Below are 19,044 nucleotides of genomic sequence, written 5' to 3' on the forward strand. Positions count from 1 at the left end.
GCTTACATTAGAAAATAAGATCTTAAACCAACAACCTAACTTTACAACGTAACTCATTAGAAAAATAGGAACAAGTGAAATCCAAAAAAAGATTAGAGCAGAGATCAGTGACATAAAGAACAGAAAATCACAGAGAAAATAAAGTAAAAAATTGGTTATTTGAAAAGATAAAATTGACACACATTTAGCTGGCTGGACTAAGAAAAAAGGAAGAAGATTCATATTACTAAAATTAGAAATGAAAGTAGGGGCATTACTTCTGACTCTACAGAAATAAAAAGGATTATAAGTGAGTACTATGAACAATCGTATGCCAACAAATTGGATAACCTAGATGTGTTAGTCTGTTTTATGTGACTATAACAGAATACCACAGACTAAGTACTTTACAAAGTACCTAGCACTTTATAAATCAATCACTGACCATCCTTGCCTTCCCAGAAGATGGTCAGAGGTTGATTTATTAAAGTTTTGGAAGCTGGGAAGCCCAAAATTGAGGGTCCAGCATCTGGCAAGGGCCTGCCTCATGTGTCATTCCAGAATGGCAGCACACACACGCCCTTCCAGTAGAAGGCAGAAGGGCAGGGGAGCACATACATGCATGAAAGAGAGTAAGAAAGCAAGAGGGAGCTAAATTTGTTTTTTATAACAAGTCCACTCTTGCAGTAACTAACCCACTCCCAAAATAAGACATTAATCCATTCATGAAGGCTTTGTTCTGTAATGAATCACCTCTGTTAGGCCCCACCTCCCAGCACTGTTGTACTGGGGATTATGCTTGCAACATATGAACTTTGGGGAAAATATTCCAGCCATAGCAGTAGATGAAATGAACACATTTCTAGAAGCACAAAACCTACCAAGACTAAATCTTAAAAAAATAAAAACTCTGAATAGATCTATAAGTAGCAAGGAGATTGAATCAGTAACAAAAAATCTCCCCACAAAAGTTTCAGGCCTGATGGCTTCACTGGTGAATTCTACCAAATGTTTAAAGAACCAACACCAGTCCTTCTCAAACTTTTCCCAAAAATTCAAGAAGGAAAACTTCCTAATTCATTCTGTGAGGCCAGCATTACTCTGATACCAAAGACAGACACTGCAAGAAAAGAAAACTACATACCGATATCCGTTATAAACATTGATACAAAATTCCTCAACAAAATATTAGCATACAAAATTCAGTAGCAATAACAGGATTATACGCTATGACTACATGAGATTTATTCCTGGAATGCAAGGATGGTTCAACATATGAAACTCAATTAATACACCACATTAACAGAGTGATGAAGAAAAAAACCATGATTATCTCAACTGATACAGAAAAGTATTTGACAAAATTCGACACCCTTTCAAGCAATCTACAGATTCAATGCAATTCCTATCAAAACTCTAGTGATTTTTTTTTTGTAGAAATAGAAAAGCCCGTCCTAAAATTCATGTGGAGTCTAAAGGTACACCAAACAGACAAAATAATTTTGAAAGGGAAGAACAAAGCTGGAGGACTTACACTTTCTGATTTCTAAACTCAGTACAAAGCTATAGTAATCAAAACAGTGTGGTAATGGTGTAAAGACATAGAGGGCTGGGTGTGGTGGCTCCTGCCTGTAACCCCAGCACTTTGGGAGAACAAAGTGGGCTGATTGCTTTGGCTCAGGAGTTCAAGAACAGCCCAGGCAACATGGTGAAAGCCTGTCTCTATATAAAATAAAAAAGCTGGGCATAGTGGTTCATGCTTGTAGTCTCAGCTACATGGGAGGCTGAGGGGAGAGGATCACTTGAGCCCAGAAGCCTGTGGCTGCAGTGAGATATGATTTCACCACTGCACTCCAGCCTGGGCAACAGAGCTAGACCCTGTCTCAAAAAAAAAAAAAAAAAAAAAAAAACCCAAAAGATATGGAGACCAATGGAATAGAATAGTGAGCCCCAAAATAAGCAAAAAATGATGCTGGATAAACTGGATAGCCACATGCCAAAGAATCAAGTTAGACCCTTACCTAAAGCCCTATAAAAAATTAGCTCAAAGTAGATCAAGGACTTCTAAATGTAAGACCTAAACTCTTAGAAGAAAGCACGGGGCAAAAACTTCACGATGGAGGATTTGGCAGTGGTTTCTTGGCTATGACACCTAAGGCACAATAAACAAGGGAAAAAATAGATAAATTGGGGTTTATGAAAATTAAATAATTTTGTGCATCAAAAGATATTATCAACAGAGTAAAAAGGCAACCCATGGAATGAGAGAAAATATTTGCAAATCATACATATGGTAAGGGATTGGTATCCAGAATATATAGAGAACTCCTATAACTCAACAATAAAAAAAAAACCCAATTCAAAAATGGGCAAAGGACTTGAACAGATATTTCTTTAAAGAAGACATACAAATGGTCAGTCAGCTCCTGAAAAGATGCTCAGCATCACGAATCATTAGAGAAATGCAAATCAAAACTAAGAGATAGCATTTCAAAAACATCTGGATAGCTACTGTAAAGAAGAACTGAAAATCACAAGTCTTGGCCAGTGTGTGGAGAAATTGGAACTCCTGTGCACTGCTGGTGGATATGTAACATGGTGCAGCTGCCATGGAAAACAAGATGGCGGTTTCTTAAAAATTGAAAAATATAATTCCTATATGATCCAGCTATTCCACTTCCAGATATATATGCCACTCCCTACTCCCAAATTTAAAGCAGGGTCTGGAAGAGATATTTGTACACTCATGTTCATAGCTGCATTATTCACAGTCGCTAAAAAGTGGAAACAGCCCAAGTGTCCATAAACAGATGAACAGATAAACAAAATGTGGTCTATACCTGCAGTGAAACGTTACTGAGCCTTACAAAAGGAAGGAAGTTCTGACACACGCTACAACATGGAGATCCTTGAAGACGTTATATTAAGCGGGATAAGCCAGTCACAAAAGGACAGATACTCTACGAGTTCACTTACGTGAGGTCCCTGGAGTAGTCAGATTCATAAAGACAGAAAGTAGAATGGTGGGTGCCAGGGTCTGGGGGAGGGGCGAATGGGGAGTAAGTGTTTAGTGGGGATAGAGTTTTAGTTTCCAAGATAAAAAGAGATATGGGGAGAAGGATGGTGATGCTGCTGCACAGCATTGTGAATGTACTTAATACCAGTGAACTGTACACTTAAAAATATTTGGCTGGGTGAGGTGTCTCATGCCTATAATCTCAGCACTTTGGGAGGCTGAGGTGGGAGGATCACTTGAGCCCAGGAGTTTGCGACCAGCCTGGGCAGCATAGCAAACTCTGGCTATACAAAAAATTAAAACAAATTAGCCAGGTGTGGTGATGCACACCTGTACTCTTCATTATTTAAGAGGCTGAGGTGGGAGGGTCGCTTGAGCCCAGGAGGCTGAGGCTGCAATAAGCCTCCTGATTGTAAATATGATCACAGCACTGTGCTCCAGCCTGGGTGACAGAGTGAGACCCTGACTCAAAAAAAGAAAAAAAAAGTTAAGATGGTAAATTTTATGCTACATGTATTTTACCACGATTTAAAAACATAATGAATTTTAAAATACCAACTTAATGAAGTTTCAGCTTAGATACAGTAAGCTTCCCCCATTCTAAACGTACTGTGTAGCAAGCATAGGCACCGTGACCCACCACAGTCTCCCTTAGCCCGAAGGTTCCCTCGTGGCCCTTTGTGGCGGAGCCTCCCTCCAGCCTGGCTCTGGAAATCATCTGTCTGCCTCTGTCGCTCTAGATTAGTTTCGCTCGTTTTAGAGCTTCACGTAAATGGACTCCCGCGTGATACGTTCCTTCACGCCCTGCTTCTTTTGCTCGGTGCACTGTTGTTGAGATTCATCGTGTTGTTGCGTGTGTCAGACTCTGTTCTTTTTCGTCGGTGAAGGAGCATCCTATTGTGTGAATACAGCACGGGTTGTTTCTCCATTCATCCATTGGTGGGCATTTAGATTGTTTCCAGTTTGGTGCTATTATGAATAAAGCTGTTATTTGTCTTCATTTCTCCTGGGTCAGTATCTAGGAGTGGAATTACTGGCCTTTATTGTAAGTGTATGTTTCACTTTGTAAAAAGCTGACAAACTGTTTTCTGAAAAGATTGCATTCCTTTTCCTCTCTGCCAGCAGGGGATGAGTGTTGCCCTACATCCTTGCAAACACTTGGTGTTATCAGTCTTTTAAATTGTAGCCACCCTAGTGGGTGTGAAGTGACATCTCAGTGTGGTTGGAATTTACATTTTTCTGAGGACTACCGACGTGGAGCATCATTTTAAGGACTTTTTGGCCATTTGCCTGTTTACCTAGTGAAGTGTCTTTCCGATCTCTTGTCTATTTTTATTTGATTATTTGTCTTCCTATTTTTTATTTGTAAGAGTTATTTGTATATTCTGATACAGATACTTGGTCAGATATTATTTTATTATGGTGTGTAATTTGCTTTCTTATTTTCTTCAAGATGTCTTTAAAGAGCATAAGGCTTAAATTTTAATGAAGTTTAATTTAATCCATTTTTCTTGATGATTCACGTTCTTTATATCATAGCTAAGAGGTCTCTGCCCATCCCAAGGTTGCAGATATTTTCTTCTGTTTTTTGATAGCGGTTTTGTAGACACAGCCTTTATGTTTGGGTCTATGAGCCACTTCAGGTTGATTCTTGTGTGTGGTGTGAGGTAAGGGTCAAAATTCTTTTTTCTTTTTCCCCAAATTATAACCCACGTTTAAAGAAGTTAGACCGGAAAGAGAGTGCAGACTACTTGAGTGAAATACTTGTCCTGAAACCAGTGAGGTGGTTGTCGCAGTTGGATATTTACAGGCGATTGAGGCAGGAAAGGAAATTTGGTTGCTTCTGAGTCCTGAGTTCTGGATGTTAGTATAAGATGCCTGCCCTTTAGAGACCTGTGTCTTCTTTAAACAGGGAGGCCCTTTTCCTGTTCACTGCCCACCTGTCACTCAGGGGCCAGGGCACGGCCAGGAGGAGGGCAGGGGAAACGGGTGAGTGGACGTGATGACCAAAGCCCCAAGATTCACTGATTCTGATCCCGAAATGGAATGTGCTTTCACAAGGCCGTGTGCATGGGAAGATGTCACTGGGTGCTGCGTCGGTCACTTTGAATTGTTGAGAGGCAAGGGCTCGTGACACATCCCCGACTCTGACGTCCTAAGTCGGTGGCCTTGGAGGGAAACGGCTTTGAGCCAGGATCAAGGCTCAGTGTGCACCTGTTCATCTGCAGCCTCACGGAGCCAGGACCACTTTGGCCAGGAGAACTGGGACCACCAGCTGAAACTGGCAGTGGCATGGAATCGCGTGGACATCGCCCGCAGTGAGATCTTCACGGATGAGTGGCAGTGGAAGGTAAGTCTTCCGGAGCACCTTGTGGAGGGACCCGCTGGGCCACGCGCATTGCACCCTGAAGCAAGGGCAGGTGAGGGTTGCATCGTCTGGATCCCAGCCCTTCCCTTGAGGGTGGGTGACCCGGGCAGCTTTCATCCTCCCCAGGTGGGGGACCGCAGCAGCCCCTGCCTCCAGGGTCATTGAGATCAGGATGACATGGGGCGATGACCAAATGCAACGGTCACAGCACAGGGCTTGCTCTCAGCCTTCAGATCTGCACCCCATGATGACGGCGGCCCTCATCTCCAACAAGCCTGAGTTTGTGAAGCTCTTCCTGGAGAATGGGGTGCGGCTGAAGGACTTCGTCACCTGGGACACGTTGCTGTATCTCTACGAGAACCTGGAGCCCTCCTGCCTGTTCCACAGCAAGCTGCAGAAGCTGCTGGCCGAGGAGCCCGAGCGCCTGGCTTGCGCGCCGGCCGCGCCCCGCCTGCAGATGCACCACGTGGCCCAGGTGCTGCGGGAGCTGCTGGGGGACTTCACGCAGCCGCTCTACCCCTGGCCCCGGCACAGCGACCGGCCGCGGCTCCTGCTGCCTGTGCCACACATCAAGCTCAACGTGCGTGCTGGTAACGGGGTCGGCCTGGCCTGGCCCGTGCGGGCTACTGCTGTGCTTACAGTCTCTGTTCTTAAAGTTAGCTTTTATTTTTATCAGAAAAGACACATGGGTGGGACACATGCTCTGTCTTAGGCTGCTGTAACGAAATTTCACAGACAGGGCGGAAGCTACAAGTTTATTTTCTCGAAGTTCCGGAGGCCGGAATTCCCAGATGAAGGCGCCAGCAGGGCTGGCTTCTGGCCAGGGCCTCTTCCCGGATGCGCATGGCTGCCCTCTTGCCGTGTCTTCCCATGGCAGAGAGCGAGATCTCTGGTGCGCTTCCTCTTCTTTTTCTTTTCTTTGTTTTTTTGAGACAGGATTTCAATCCGTCTTCCAGGCTTGAGTGCAGTGGTGTGATCATAGCTGACTGTGGCCTCGACCTCCCAGGCTCAAGCAATACTCCCACCTCAGCCTCTCAAGTAGCTGGGACTACAGGTGTGCACCACCACACCTGACAGATTTTTTATTTTTTGTAGAGATGGTTTCGCCATTTTGGACAGGCTGGTCTCAAACTCCTGGCCTCAAGCGATTCGCCCTCCTCAGCCTCCCAAAGGCTTGGCTGGAATTATGCCGCTCAGCCGCCGTGCCTCACCTATTTTTATGTTTGAGATAGGTTTTGGCTCTGTCGCCCAGGCTGGAGTGCAGTGGTGCAATCATGGCTCACTGTACCTTCCACCTCCTGGGCTCAAACAATTCTCCTGCCTCAGCCTCTTGAGTAGCTGGGACTATAGGCACGTGCCACCATGCCTAGCTTATTATTATTATTTTTTAATGTTTTGTGGAGATCGGTTCTCATTATACAGCCCAGGCTGGTCTCAAACTCTGGGGCTCAAGTGATCCTCCTGTTTTGGCCTCCCAAAGTGCTGGGATTGCAGGTGTGAGCCACCATACCTGACCTCACTCCTCTTTTTTTAAAGATACCACACCTATCCACTTAGGAACCCACAGTGTGGCCTCATTTAACCTTAATTACCTTATTAAAGGCCCTATCTATCTCGAAATGCTGTAGTCACATTGGGGGTTAGGGCTTCAACATATGAATTTTACGGGGACACAGTTCAGTCCATAACACCCTTTCCAAAAGTTCCCAACAGTATGAAAGGTTCTGCAGGGAGGGTGATGCCCCTGCCCTGAGCCCCACTCCTGCTCACCAGGGGTGCTGGTTTCTCCCTACAGTCAGGCCATATTTGTGTGACGTGCCCAGTTTGCACTGCAGCTGTGGCAGAGTGGATGCTCTGATCGCCACCCTGATTCAGTGGGAACCCTGTTCTAACCTATACCCTGATTCTGTAGGAATCCTGCTGTAATCTCCACCCAGATTCTGTGGGAACCCTGTTCTGATCTCCACCCTGATTCTGTAGGAATCCTGCTGTAATCTCCACCCGGATTCAGTGGGAACCCTGCTGTAATCTCCACCCTGATTCAGTGGGAACCCTGCTGTAATCTCCACCCTGATTCAGTGGGAACCCTGCTGTAATCTCCACACTGATTCAGTGGGAACCCTGCTCTAATCTCCACCCTGATTCTGTAGGAATCCTGCTGTAATCTCCACCCGGATTCAGTGGGAACCCTGCTCTAATCTCCACCCTGATTCAGTGGGAACCCTGCTGTAATCTCCACCCTGATTCAGTGGGAACCCTGCTCTAATCTCCACCCTGATTCTGTAGGAATCCTGCTGTAATCTCCACCCGGATTCAGTGGGAACCCTGCTCTAATCTCCACCCTGATTCAGTGGGAACCCTGCTGTAATCTCCACACTGATTCAGTGGGAACCCTGCTCTAATCTCCACCCTGATTCAGCGGGAACCCTGCTGTAATCTCCACCCTGATTCAGTGGGAACCCTGTTCTAATCTCCACCCTGATTCAGCGGGAACCCTGCTCTAATCTCCACACTGATTCAGTGGGAACCCTGCTCTAATCTCCACCCTGATTCAGTGGGAACCCTGCTCTAATCTCCACCCTGATTCAGTGGGAACCCTGCTCTAATCTCCACCCTGATTCAGTGGGAACCCTGTTCTAATCTCCACCCTGATTCAGCGGGAACCCTGCTCTAATCTCCACCCTGATTCAGTGGGAACCCTGCTCTAATCTCCACCCTGATTCAGTGGGAACCCTGCTCTAGTCTCCACCCTGATTCAGTGGGAACCCTGCTCCTGTCTCCATCCTGAATCAATGGGAACCTTGCAGTGTCTCGATGTCAGGAATGATGCTGGATTTTGTGTTTGTATTTCCTCTTGGGAGTATTTATCTCCTCTGATTCATTAAGGTTTTACAAAGCAGAGCATCAGCGCTGTTTTATCAGATGCCTTTGAGAAGATTCAGCCGCTTTTCTTCTTTGACCCATGAATTTGGTGAATTATTTTAATAGATTTTCTGATAGTGAAACATGTTTTTATTCCTGGTTTGCATTTCAGCTTGACCTCAGTGCAAGTTTAGTATACTGGGTTCTCTTGTCAGAGTTTTCAGGGTGTTTGCATCAGAATGCTTAAGCCTTTGGTGACAGTTTTATTTGAGGAGCTATATTTGTTTGGCTCTGGTATCAATTTTTTTTTTTTAGAATTATTGTTATCCTTTATTTCATTTTATTTATTTTTAATCTTTTTTTTTTTAAGACGGGGTTTCACCATGTTGGTCAGGCTGGTCTCGAACTCCCGACCTCAGGTGATCCACCTGCCTTGGTCTCCCAAAGTGCTGGGATTACAGATGTGAGCCACCACGCCCAGCTGGGTATGGCTTGGCTTTATACATTCACAGTCTGCGCTTCCTAAGTCCAGTGCATTTGTTTAAGACACTCAGTAGGGATATGCTTAGGAAGGTCCAAAGCAGCTTCGGCTTATCCATACCTGTGGTTTAGGAAGAAAAACACATTTCTTGATAATGAAAAACCTTTGGGAAATTTCTAGGATCACTTGAAGTGTGTTTTGTGCAGTATGTGATGTTGGAGATGCCTTTTCTACTTCTGGAAAGTGTTTCTCAGCTCCCCGAGTGCACGTTCCCTGAAGCCTAGCCAGGTAGGGGAGGTGGGGCTGGGTGAGGTGCCCTGCCCTCGCTCATATGTGCGCCTTGTTGCCCACCTGGCAGATGTTCCCTGGTGGCCTCCCTGCCAGAGACACTGCAGGAGGGTCCCTCAAAGAGAAGACAGTCACAGACCTATTAACAGACTCCACTGGGCTAGAATTTTACTTCATTGAAAGTGGCTTCGATGACATCAGATAAGACTAGGGAACCTTGAAGTGCCTGACATGAAACAAAAGTCTACAAACGTTGGGAAAGGAGTTAGACGGAAATTTCACTTTCTAGATGTTTCTAGATGTCTCCAGAACAGTGGTTTTAAAAACTTCAGTGTGGGCCGCGTATGGTGGCTCATGCCTGTAATCCCAGCACTTTGGGAGGCCGAGGCGGGTAGATCATGAGATCAAGAGGTCAAGACCATCCTGGCCAACGTGATGAAAACCTGTCTCTACCAAAAATACAAAAATTAGCCAGGAGTGGTGGTGTGCGCCTGTAGTCCCAGCAACTCGGGAGGCTGAGGCAGGAGAATTGCTTGAACCTAGGAGGCAGAGGCTGCAGTGAGCCGAGATCGCGCCACTGTGCTCCAGCCTGGTGCCTGGCGGCAAAGCAAGACTCTGTCTCAAAAAAAACAAACGAACAAAAAAACACTTCAGTGTGCATGAGAATGATGTAGGGCGTTGCTGAAAATGCAGGTTGTAGCATTCCAGGAACGGTGATCCTGAGAAGGCTGGCTGAGGTCAGGGCCAGCACCTCCAGCAGCTTCCCCAAGTGACTCTGAGCCAGTGGGGCCCAGCTGGGGCTCTGACTGTCCACTCCTCAGCAGGTGCAGGGAGTGAGCCTCCGGTCCCTCTACAAGCGTTCTTCGGGCCACGTGACCTTCACCATGGACCCCATCCGCGACCTTCTCATTTGGGCCATCGTCCAGAACCGTCGGGAGCTGGCAGGAATCATCTGGGCTCAGGTAATAAGACCGGCTTCTCAGCAGACACAGCCATAGGCCAGCAGCCGCTGGGGAGCGAGGCCGGAGTGCCTGAGGCCAGCTGCACTCAGGGGCTGTGGAGGGGGCGTGGGCTTCTCCAACACCAGGAGGGACTCGGGGCGCCCAGAGTTGAAGAATGAAGAACGTAGCTCTCGGCAGGAAAGGATTTTTTTTTTTGAGATGGAGTCTCGTTCTGTCGCCCAGGCTAGAGTGCAGTGGCGCGATTTCAGCTCGCTGCAAACTCTGCGTCCCGGGTTCAAGTGATTCTCCTGCCTCAGCCTCCCAAGTAGCTGGAACAACAGGCACGTGCCACCGCACCTGGCTGTTTTTATATTTTTAGTAGAGACGGGGCTTTACCATATGGGCCAGGTTCGGTTTGAACTCGTGACCTCATGATCCGCCTGCTTCGGCCTCCCAGAGTGCTGGGATTATAAGCATGAGGCACCGTGCCTGGACCAGGAAAGGAATTTTTAAATTAAAAGTTCTGCTAAAAAAACTCATCCTGTGGTTATGTCCAGGGCCGAGCCTCGCTGGGCATCCACAGGCCGGGTGGTGCCGCCCTTGCAGCTCACGTGGGTTCTGGTGGGGCGGGTGCATGTGCTGGGCACATGCTGTCTATTAGGCTTTGCAGGGCAAGCAGAGCCCTCTCACAGGCCACACAGGAGCCTGGGCCGTCAGAGGGAGGTTATGTATTGATTGGGTGGGGCTCAGATTGTCTTCATAGATGTGCACAGATGGTGATTGCGCAGTGGCCCGCACTGTCCCTGACCTCTGTGTTCATCACCGGGGCAGTGTGTTGGCTTCCCCAGGCTGGGTTGAGCCTGGCTAGGCCCTTTAGAGTCTCACGGTGGCTCCTCGGGTCCGCAGAGCCAGGACTGCATCGCGGCGGCCTTGGCCTGCTGCAAGATCCTGAAGGAGCTGTCCAAGGAGGAGGAGGACACGGACAGCTCGGAGGAGATGCTGGCACTGGCGGAGGAGTTTGAGCAGAGAGCCATAGGTGAGCCCCGCCGGGCACGGGCCGCAGGCCACAGCTCAGCTCTGCACGCCCCACCGGGGTCCCCTCCCTGGGTCTCAGCCATGCACAGGAGTTTCCCATCCCTGAGTCTCAGCCCTATGTGCCCTCACCCTGGGGTCCTCATCCCTGGGTCTCAGCCCTGTAACCACCCGGTGGGTCCATCTTGCCTGCTGCCTGGATAGAGCCCATCTGTTAAGACAGCGAGATTGCCGTAGAGAAGCGGTTTATTAATTCACACAGAGCCGGCTGAATGGGAGGCTGGAGTTTCATCACCCAAATCAGTCTGTTTGGAGAGTGGAGTTTTTGAAGGATGATTTGGTGGGTAGGGCCAGGGAGTGGGGAGTGCCGATCGGTTGGGTCAGAGTTGAGACCGTCGGGGTCGAAGCGGGTTCTTCTCGCTGGCTTCTGCTCCTGGGTTTGGTCACAGAACTGGCTGAGCCAGATTTCCGGTGGGGGTGGTGACAGTGGTGCGTCAGGCGCAGGCTGTGAAAATGTCCTAGGTTTTCCGACAGTGACGTCATTCCTAGGAAGAGTTTGGAGGTTCAGAATCTCGTGGCCTCCGGCTTCATGACTCCTAAACCATAATTTCTAATTTGTGGCTACTTCGTTAGCCTGTCAAAGGCAGACTGGTCCCCAGGCAGGAAGGGGTTTGTTTCGGGAAAGGGCTGTTGTCAGCTTTGTTTGGCAGTTAGACTACAAACTGAGTTCCTGTCTAAGCTAGCGTGGCTTCCGCCCAGGCATGGACAAGGGCAGCCTGGAGGTGAGAAGCGAGATGGAGTCGCCTGGGTCAGTTCCCTGCCCTGTTGTGACTTTTGTAGAGATGGCTTCAGCCCTACGAGCCCTCTCCCCGGGGTCCTCTTCCCCGGCCCGGGTCTGTAGACACATCAGCCCCACATTTGCCTGGCCCTGCCCAGCACCCCTCCCTGTGCCCCGGTGCTCCTGTCCAGAGTGGTTGCCCTCTGACCCGTCCCCTGGGCTCAGCCAGTGTGACCTGCTGCTCTGACGTGGCTCTTCCGTCTCCCCACAGGGGTCTTCACCGAGTGCTACCGGAAGGACGAAGAGAGAGCTCAGAAGCTGCTCATCCGCGTCTCCGAGGCCTGGGGGAAGACCACCTGCCTGCAGCTCGCCCTGGAGGCCAAGGGCATGAAGTTTGTGTCTCACGGGGGCGTCCAGGTGACCTTCCAAGGGCCCCTTCCGGAAACAGACGCATGCGGTGCCTGTAGGGTGGACACGGCCTCCTATTCCGCGGTCGGCACGCACACTCACACGGGCCTCGGGCCCCTTGGCAGCTTGGGGACAGCGCCTGACCCCTTGGCCACCTGCTCCAGGCTCTGGCCTCCCATCGTGCAGACGGGGAGAACAGCGTAAAGCAAAGCAGGAGCTGGTGGCGCGGAGGTCACAGTCACCTCCCCACGAACGGACGTTCCTACCTGGGGGCACAGGCAGCCGCCCTCTGTCCCTGGAGGGATACGCGGGGCACGGCGTGTCCTTCCTCCCTCGGCGTCGCCCTGACACCCCCGGCAGGGCCCGGCCTGCAGCGCGTGCCCTTCGCACGCTGGGCTTCCTTGGAGCTCCGAGCTATTGCCAGGTCCATGAGCCCCCGTCGTGCCGGGCCTGAGGATGCCTGGGGTGGGGTCCCGTCCCCAGCTACAGAGCTCAGAGGGGCCAACTGCGGGGCCGTAGAAGCTGGCAGAGATCGAGTCCCACAGCTTGAGGTCCAGGAAAGGCAGGATTGGGCACCAAAAGCCCCGGGGCACACTCTGTGTCTTCACTTTCTACTGTGAGACCACAAGCTGGCTGTGTCCACTAGGCACCCTGAGTCCTCAGCAGACAGCCGACGGGCACCGTCTGGGGCACAGGGCTGGGCACTGCCATCCTAAGACCGTCCTCATCCGCAGGCCTTCCTGACCAAGGTGTGGTGGGGCCAGCTCTGCGTGGACAACGGGCTGTGGCGTGTGACCCTGTGCATGCTGGCCTTCCCGCTGCTCCTCACCGGCTTCATCTCCTTCAGGTACTGCAAAGCTGTGGGGCTGCGGGGCTGCGGGAGGGGCTCCTGGGGGCTCAGGACCTTCCCCACCTCCCCTCACTGGGAGCACGTCGTGTGTCCTCAGGGTCGTGCCTGGATCCTGGAGCCGTAGAGGTGAGGGTGGGAAGCCGAGCAGGGCCCCATGTGCTGGAAGCACCTGCCTTCCCCGGGTCCCAGTGCCAATCGCATGATGCTGGCGATCGGTCCCCGTCACAGCAGCCTGGGGTCAGGGAGGCCGAGACCGATGGTCTCCTGCCAGCACTGCAGACCTGAGCCAGTCTGGGGGGGCAGTGAGTGCAGGTCTGGGGGGCAGCGAGTGCAGGTCTGTGGGGACAGCGAGTGCAGGTCTGGGGGGGGACAGCGAGTGCAGGTCTGTTGGGGGGGACAGCGAGTGCAGGTCTGGGGGAGGCAGCGAGTGCAGGTCTGTGGGGGGGACAGTGAGTGCAGGTCTGTGGGGGGGGACAGCGAGTGCAGGTCTGGGGGAGGCAGCGAGTGCAGGTCTGTTGGGGGGGGACAGCGAGTGCAGGTCTGGGGGAGGGACAGCGAGTGCAGGTCTGTGGGGGGGGACAGCGAGTGCAGGTCTGGGGGAGGCAGCGAGTGCAGGTCTGTGGGGGGGGACAGCGAGTGCAGGTCTGTTGGGGGGGACAGCGAGTGCAGGTCTGGGGGAGGCAGCGAGTGCAGGTCTGTGGGGGGGACAGTGAGTGCAGGTCTGTGGGGGGGACAGCGAGTGCAGGTCTGTGGGGGGGACAGCGAGTGCAGGTCTGGGGGAGGCAGCGAGTGCAGGTCTGTGGGGGGGGACAGCGAGTGCAGGTCTGTTGGGGGGGACAGCGAGTGCAGGTCTGGGGGAGGCAGCGAGTGCAGGTCTGTGGGGGGGACAGCGAGTGCAGGTCTGGGGGAGGCAGCGAGTGCAGGTCTGTGGGGGGGACAGCGAGTGCAGGTCTGGGGGAGGCAGCGAGTGCAGGTCTGGGGGAGGCAGCGAGTGCAGGTCTGTGGGGGGGGACAGTGAGTGCAGGTCTGGGGGAGGCAGCGAGTGCAGGTCTGTGGGGGGGACAGCGAGTGCAGGTCTGGGGGAGGCAGCGAGTGCAGGTCTGTGGGGGGGACAGCGAGTGCAGGTCTGTTGGGGGGGACAGCGAGTGCAGGTCTGGGGGAGGCAGCGAGTGCAGATCTGTGGGGGGGACAGCGAGTGCAGGTCTGGGGGAGGCAGCGAGTGCAGGTCTGTGGGGGGGGACAGCGAGTGCAGGTCTGGGGGAGGCAGCGAGTGCAGGTCTGGGGGAGGCAGCGAGTGCAGGTCTGTGGGGGGGACAGTGAGTGCAGGTCTGGGGGAGGCAGCGAGTGCAGGTCTGTGGGGGGGACAGCGAGTGCAGGTCTGGGGGAGGCAGCGAGTGCAGGTCTGTGGGGGGGACAGCGAGTGCAGGTCTGTTGGGGGGGACAGCGAGTGCAGGTCTGGGGGAGGCAGCGAGTGCAGGTCTGTGGGGGGGACAGTGAGTGCAGGTCTGTGGGGGGGACAGCGAGTGCAGGTCTGTGGGGGGGACAGCGAGTGCAGGTCTGGGGGAGGCAGCGAGTGCAGGTCTGTGGGGGGAGAGTGAGCTGCGCCTGCAGAGCCGATATTGATGGAATCGCTTTCCCTTCTGAAGGAGGAGGACATTCTGGCCATGGTTGAAGGCCCGGCCGGGCCTGGTGTCCCCACCTGCACCTCCTCAGAGGCTTGCGGGGGTGTCATGGAGTCTGCTGTGTTTTACTGAGGGCTGGATGGGGGCCCAGGGTCTCCTGGGGGTCAGGGCACATTCAAGACCCCAGTGAGGTGGCTGAGCCCCTTCTGCAACCTGCAGGCCACGCTGCCTGCCTCCTTCCCCTTCTCCTGACGGCCAGGATGGCACCTGAGTGCTCAGGAGTCCTGGTGGGAAACTGAGGCAGGGAGGAGTGGCTCAGGTGCCCTAAAGCAGTGTCCCAAGCATGGCAGAACTGCATCGCTGACGGCCGCCTCTGCCCCCGTTCCAGCGGCCCTGGGTTAGGGACCCGAGACCAAGGCACACCACAGCGGGAGTGTGGTCAGCCCCGCCCCCAGTGAAGACAGCGAGGAAAGCCTGTCCCCATTTACAGGAGGGCGACTGAGGCCTGAGCGTCACTGAGCACCAGGAGCTCTGAAGCTGGGGCCCAGCCTCCCTGTGTACAGCCATGAAGATCAGGGCCATGGGTGTTGGAGGGCGTCCCTGTGTCCTCACTTTGCGGGGCGGGGCCAGCTCCACCCTGGTGGCTGCATCTGGGGCTCCCAGGCTGTGCTGTGCTGGCTCCGCCCGTAGCTGGCCCTGGATCCCTGACTGCTTTTGCCCCTGAAGTGCGGCTCTCTGAGGGGCACGGGGGGTCAGGACACTGGCCCTCGCGGTCACTGTCTCTTCTCCGCAGGGAGAAGAGGCTGCAGGAGGTGAGCAGCCCCGCGACCCGCGCCCGCGCCTTCTTCACCGCGCCCGTGGTGGTCTTCCTCCTGAACATCCTCTCCTACTTCGCCTTCCTCTGCCTGTTCGCCTATGTGCTCATGGTGGACTTCCAGCCCACACCCTCCTGGTGCGAGTGTGCCATCTACCTCTGGCTCTTCTCCCTGGTGTGCGAGGAGACGCGGCAGGTACACCCCCACCCGCTTTCCTGTGCCCCAGCCCGGGGCCACCCGCTTGGCCAAGTTCTCACAGGGGACCCGGGGCCTAGAGTATACCCTGCCTAGCCCACCCAGCGCTCCCTCCCCAAAATGGGTGCCGGGGGCCCCACCCTCCAACCCCTCCCTCCTCATGCCCCTGGCACCGGCTTCCCTGCTTTCCCTCCCCTCCTGGAGACCTGGGCTCATCGGCTCCAGGTGGGATGCCCTGACCTTGTGGACTTTGAATGTCCACAAGGTGTGTCCCCTCCCCCGGGAAGAGCAGTGCAAGGCGTGGGGTCCCTAAGACTCCTGTCATGTTCAGTAACAAGCCAGAAGGACCCACAGACAGTGGGGAGCGGCGATGCTCACTTATAGTTTATTAAGCAAAAGTCTACAGACCAAACCAGCCAGGGGAAGGGACCCAGCTGCACCCAGGACAGCCGTGAGCACAGAGCATCCAGGCAGTCCCTGCCCCGGAGTGTGGGCGGCACTCCATCCTCCCAGTGGTGACAGGTGGCCTCATGCATGGAACATGGTCCCCAGGGAGGCTCGCGGGCCTTGGCGTCTCTGGGGGTCAGTCACAGAGGCGTGGCTGACACCACACAGTTGACCTCGGTCTCCAGCCCTCCGGAGGTCAAGCTGAAAACTGCCCCGAGCCCCACCCCAGATCACACTGTGGGACTCCCTGGTGCGGCCCAGGCCCCCGGTAAACAAAGACCCTCATCGGCAGATGCTCCAAGGGCTCAGAGGCGACCTCCCTGGAGTTGGACGAGGCCAAGCTGCCCTCCAGGCGGGGTGAATCCTTACTGTGTGGGGTCTCCCCCGTGCCCCCTTGGTGCCCACACCTGCTGGCAGCTGGTGCATGGGAAATAGGCCCATGGGCCCCTCAGGGCAGCGGGGAGGGGGTGGGGTCGGCCCAAGGGGCAATGGTCCTGGCTTAGACTCACCTCTGCTCTCTGACCTTGGTGGACCACCAGGCCCCCAGTTAGGAAGCAGTGTGCACTGTGACACCACTGCTAACTGTGGGCCCTGAGGGAGGCACTGTCCCTAGGAAGGAAGAGCAGTGCCAGGACTGGGTGGGCCCTAGTAGCTGGGCTATGGCCCTGGCTTTGCCGGGCTCTCCTTGGCCCTCCTCTTGCCACATGGCTTCTGCCACCAGACCCTCTCTATGAGGGGGCAGAGGCACCCAGCCCAAGGCCCAGCCTCATGGGCGCAGCCTGAGAGCAGAGGGGACACTTCCTTCTCCCTGCATCTGTCTGTGATCCGAGGAGGGCCCTGGTTGGTCCTGCCGCTCACCTGCCCCAGCTGTCCAGCTGCTGGGGCCTGGGGCCTGGGCTAGGGAGGGTACAGGGACTCCTGCCAGGCAGGCCAAATGGGGGCTCCCACAGCCCCTGCCGGGATCCTGCCCTCTCGGCTTGCTGAAGAAGCAATGTGGACCCGACAGAGCAAAGATCCTTGTGGGAAGGCAGCTGGCGCCTGACAGTGAGGAGGGAGCTGATCCAACACACATATGCACAAAAACACACACACGCACATGCACACACATGCACAGACACATACACGTGCACACACATGTGCACACAGACACACATGCACACACGTGCACACCCACACACATGTGCACACACATGCATACACAGACACGCACACACATGTGCATACACATAGATACATGCACTCACACGTGTACACACGTACACAAATGCACACACATGCATGCATACACACATGCACAAATACACGTGTGCATACACATACACTACACACTGCACACATACACATGCATACACACATACACATGCATACATGGATGTATACACACATGCATACACACAAACAAATATATACACATTCACACACCAACATACATACCTATACAAGCATACATGCACACATGCATACAAACATGCATACATGCACACATACACATGCATACACACGTACACAAGTGCACACACACATACACGTGCACACATACACACGACACACATGCATACACACAAATACACACACACATATATGTACACACATGCAAACATGCACACACATGCATGTACACGTGTACACATACATGGATACACGTGCGTACACATGCACACATACACAGACACACATAGGGATGGTGATTGATTGTCATAATAGTGACAGTGACAGTGATTGTGATGATAGTGACAGTGACAGTGATTGTGATGATAGTGACAGTGACAGTGAGGATAGTGATAGTGACAGTGATAGTGACAGTGACAGTGATTGTGATAGTGGCAGTGACAGTGAGGATAGTGATAGTGACAGTGATAGTGACGGTGACAGTGAGGATAGTGATAGTGACAGTGATAGTGACGGTGACAGTGATTGTGATAGTGGCAGTGACAGTGAGGATAGTGATAGTGACAGTGATAGTGACGGTGACAGTGATTGTGATAGTGGCAGTGACAGTGAGGATAGTGATAGTGACAGTGATAGTGACGGTGACAGTGATTGCGATAGTGGCAGTGACAGTGAGGATAGTGATAGTGACAGTGATAGTGACGGTGACAGTGATTGTGATAGTGGCAGTGACAGTGAGGATAGTGATAGTGACAGTGATAGTGACGGTGACAGTGAGGATAGTGATAGTGATAGTGACAGTGAGGATAGTGATAGTGACAGTGATAGTGACGGTGACAGTGAGGATAGTGATAGTGACAGTGACAGTGAGGATAGTGATAGTGACAGTGATAGTGACGGTGACAGTGATTGTGATAGTGGCAGTGACAGTGAGGATAGTGATAGTGACAGTGACAGTGAGGATAGTGATAGTGACAGTGATAGTGACGGTGACAGTGATTGTGATAGTGGCAGTGACAGTGAGGATAGTGATAGTGACAGTGATAGTGACGGTGACAGTGATTGTGATAGTGGCAGTGACAGTGAGGATAGTGATAGTGATAGTGACAGTGAGGATAGTGATAGTGACAGTGATAGTGACGGTGACAGTGATTGTGATAGTGGCAGTGACAGTGAGGATAGTGATAGTGACAGTGATAGTGACGGTGACAGTGATTGTGATAGTGGCAGTGACAGTGAGGATAGTGATAGTGATAGTGACAGTGAGGATAGTGATAGTGACAGTGATAGTGACGGTGACAGTGAGGATAGTGATAGTGACAGTGACAGTGAGGATAGTGATAGTGACAGTGATAGTGACGGTGACAGTGATTGTGATAGTGGCAGTGACAGTGAGGATAGTGATAGTGACAGTGACAGTGAGGATAGTGATAGTGACAGTGATAGTGACGGTGACAGTGATTGTGATAGTGGCAGTGACAGTGAGGATAGTGATAGTGACAGTGATAGTGACGGTGACAGTGATTGTGATAGTGGCAGTGACAGTGAGGATAGTGATAGTGACAGTGACAGT

The 19,044-nt window shown here is 52.5% G+C and overlaps 1 protein-coding gene across 7 annotated transcripts in view; it reads left to right on the plus strand.

Moving 5' to 3' along the window:
* The window catches only part of TRPM2 (transient receptor potential cation channel subfamily M member 2), an 80,024-nt gene that overhangs the window by 26,861 nt on the left and 34,119 nt on the right, over positions 1–19,044 (plus strand). For 5 of the 7 annotated variants that reach the window (XM_064380214.1, XM_064380217.1, XM_064380218.1 and 2 more), the window contains exons 11-17: positions 5,224–5,345; positions 5,590–5,943; positions 9,819–9,956; positions 10,842–10,971; positions 12,017–12,162; positions 12,888–13,000; positions 15,419–15,635. In XM_064380214.1, the coding sequence (XP_064236284.1) occupies positions 5,224–5,345; positions 5,590–5,943; positions 9,819–9,956; positions 10,842–10,971; positions 12,017–12,162; positions 12,888–13,000; positions 15,419–15,635 (1,220 nt within the window). Of the gene's footprint in view, positions 1–5,223; positions 5,346–5,589; positions 5,944–9,815; positions 9,957–10,841; positions 10,972–12,016; positions 12,163–12,887; positions 13,001–15,418; positions 15,636–19,044 lie in introns of those variants that run through there. The other 2 variants (XM_064380219.1, XM_064380220.1) reach the window with 2 other exon arrangements.

The sequence above is a fragment of the Aotus nancymaae genome, unplaced genomic scaffold (assembly GCF_030222135.1).
Source record: "Aotus nancymaae isolate 86718 unplaced genomic scaffold, 86718_ANA_hifiasm-v0.15.2.pri h1tg000022l_1, whole genome shotgun sequence".
Classification (NCBI taxonomy): Eukaryota; Metazoa; Chordata; class Mammalia; order Primates; family Aotidae; genus Aotus; species Aotus nancymaae.